Source organism: Wolffia australiana, chromosome 11, assembly GCF_029677425.1.
Source record: "Wolffia australiana isolate 7733 chromosome 11, ASM2967742v1".
NCBI classification, from domain to species: domain Eukaryota; kingdom Viridiplantae; phylum Streptophyta; class Magnoliopsida; order Alismatales; family Araceae; genus Wolffia; species Wolffia australiana.
Window position 1 is genome coordinate 14,898,205 of NC_135845.1, and position 1,749 is coordinate 14,899,953.

The 1,749-nt window shown below is 43.9% G+C and overlaps 1 protein-coding gene across 1 annotated transcript; it reads right to left on the minus strand.

The window, feature by feature from the left end:
- Positions 1-280: 280 nt before the first annotated feature.
- Positions 281-883, minus strand: LOC144709085 (uncharacterized). The gene has a single exon (XM_078582489.1). The coding sequence runs from the start codon at positions 881-883 to the stop codon at positions 281-283; it is 603 nt and encodes a 200-aa protein (XP_078438615.1).
- Between the last annotated feature and the right edge of the window lie 866 nt (positions 884-1,749).

Below are 1,749 nucleotides of genomic sequence, written 5' to 3' on the forward strand. Positions count from 1 at the left end.
CTTCTGTTGTCACCTGAGTGTGTGAACTCTCAGCAAGATAGGCCTGGTCACTTCTTTCCCTTCTTTCATTCCGACATTCATAAGAAAAATGCCCATACCTTTGACAATTGTCACACTGGATTTTTGACTTGTCAAAGAACCTCTTTTGTCTGCCATTAGTGGACGAATTTCTTCCTCGACCTCTGCTTCGTCCACGGCCTCTTCCTCTGCCACCCGATGAGAGGCCTTCTTCGTTATCAATTCTGGCTTTACTCATTGCATTTGCCAGTAAAGCCTACTCTTACTCTCGGGATTCCCTGTCTCTGAGACGCATTTCATGCACCGTAAGTGAGCCTATCACCTCATCCAAACTTACTTTGTCCAAATCTCCATACTGCTCTAAGGACAAAGTGAGTGCATCAAATTTGGAAGGCATTGCTCTCAAAAACCACCTTACCACTTCTTTCTCTGCCATTTCCTCCCCAAGATTTTTCAGATCAAAGACAATCCGAGTGAACTTTGCAGCAAATTCATCAACCGAATCAGACTTGGACATGTTGAGCAATTCGTACTCGCGTTGCAGAGCCTGTATGCGAGACTGAATTACTCTTTCCACTCCGAGGTTTCTCTGCCTGAGTATCTCCCAATTCTCCTTCGCCGTCTTCTTGGCATCCAGCAACAGTAGCTGCTCCTCAGAAACAGCACTCATGATCGCCGACAACGCCATACGATCCTTCTTCTTGGTCACATTTTCTCCAACAACGGCCTGCCACAGATCATGAGAGTCCAGATATACCTCCATAGTGATGGCCCAGATCCGATAGTTAGTTCGCGATAGCTTGAGTGTTGGTAGTGACGATGATGGTTCGCCTCCAGAGACCGCTTCTCCGTTCTTCCTCGCCATTGATGAAGCTCCTTGATGTCGACCTGCTCTGATACCACTTGTAGACTCCTCAGGAGTTGCTCATACCCCTCTTCTAGTCTAACTCTATCAGAACAATCGGGACGGAAAATAACAAAAACAAGAATCAACGAAAACCGTCTGAGGTAGTCAATACATCGAGCACCTCGCTCATAGTTTTATATCGTGCAGTCAACATAAGAAAGGAAAGAAAAAAAAACTATCTCGGCAGTCTCCCACATGCTGGTCAAAGTTTGTTACAGTGATGAGCTGACATCTGACGTGGAGCGAGGATCGCAGTTATAACTCACGGCAGCGGACAGTCGCGATCAAACCTGAAAACGGAAATAACTAACTGAGTAAATAACACCTGAACAACCTTATTACTCAGTTAGTTATTTCCGTTTTCAGGTGTGATCGCGATCGTCCGCTGCCGTGAGTTATAGCGGCGATCCTCGCTCCACGTCAGATGCCAGCTCATCACTGTAACAAACTTTGACCAGCACGTGGGAGACTGCCGCGACAGTTTTTTAAAATAAGAGACTTGGACACCCTCAATTCAAGATTTTAAAATCTTTAATAAACACCTATCGTCTCCCTGTTTTGCATAACAGAAAACGTTTTGTTTGAGATTCATGTAGTATCTCAAAAGCTCATAAACTTCCATTTCAAGTATCATCATTCAACGATCTGTCTTGAATTAATACATTCTGATCTCTGGCTCCTGCTCCCTTAGTTTCACATTCTTGATTCTCTTACTGTGTTGTCTTTGTCGATGATCATATAAAATATGTTTGGCTTTATCCTCTAAAAAGGAAAAGTGTTCTTCTAGATACGTTTATTACCTTTCAAAGACAAGTAGAGAGACA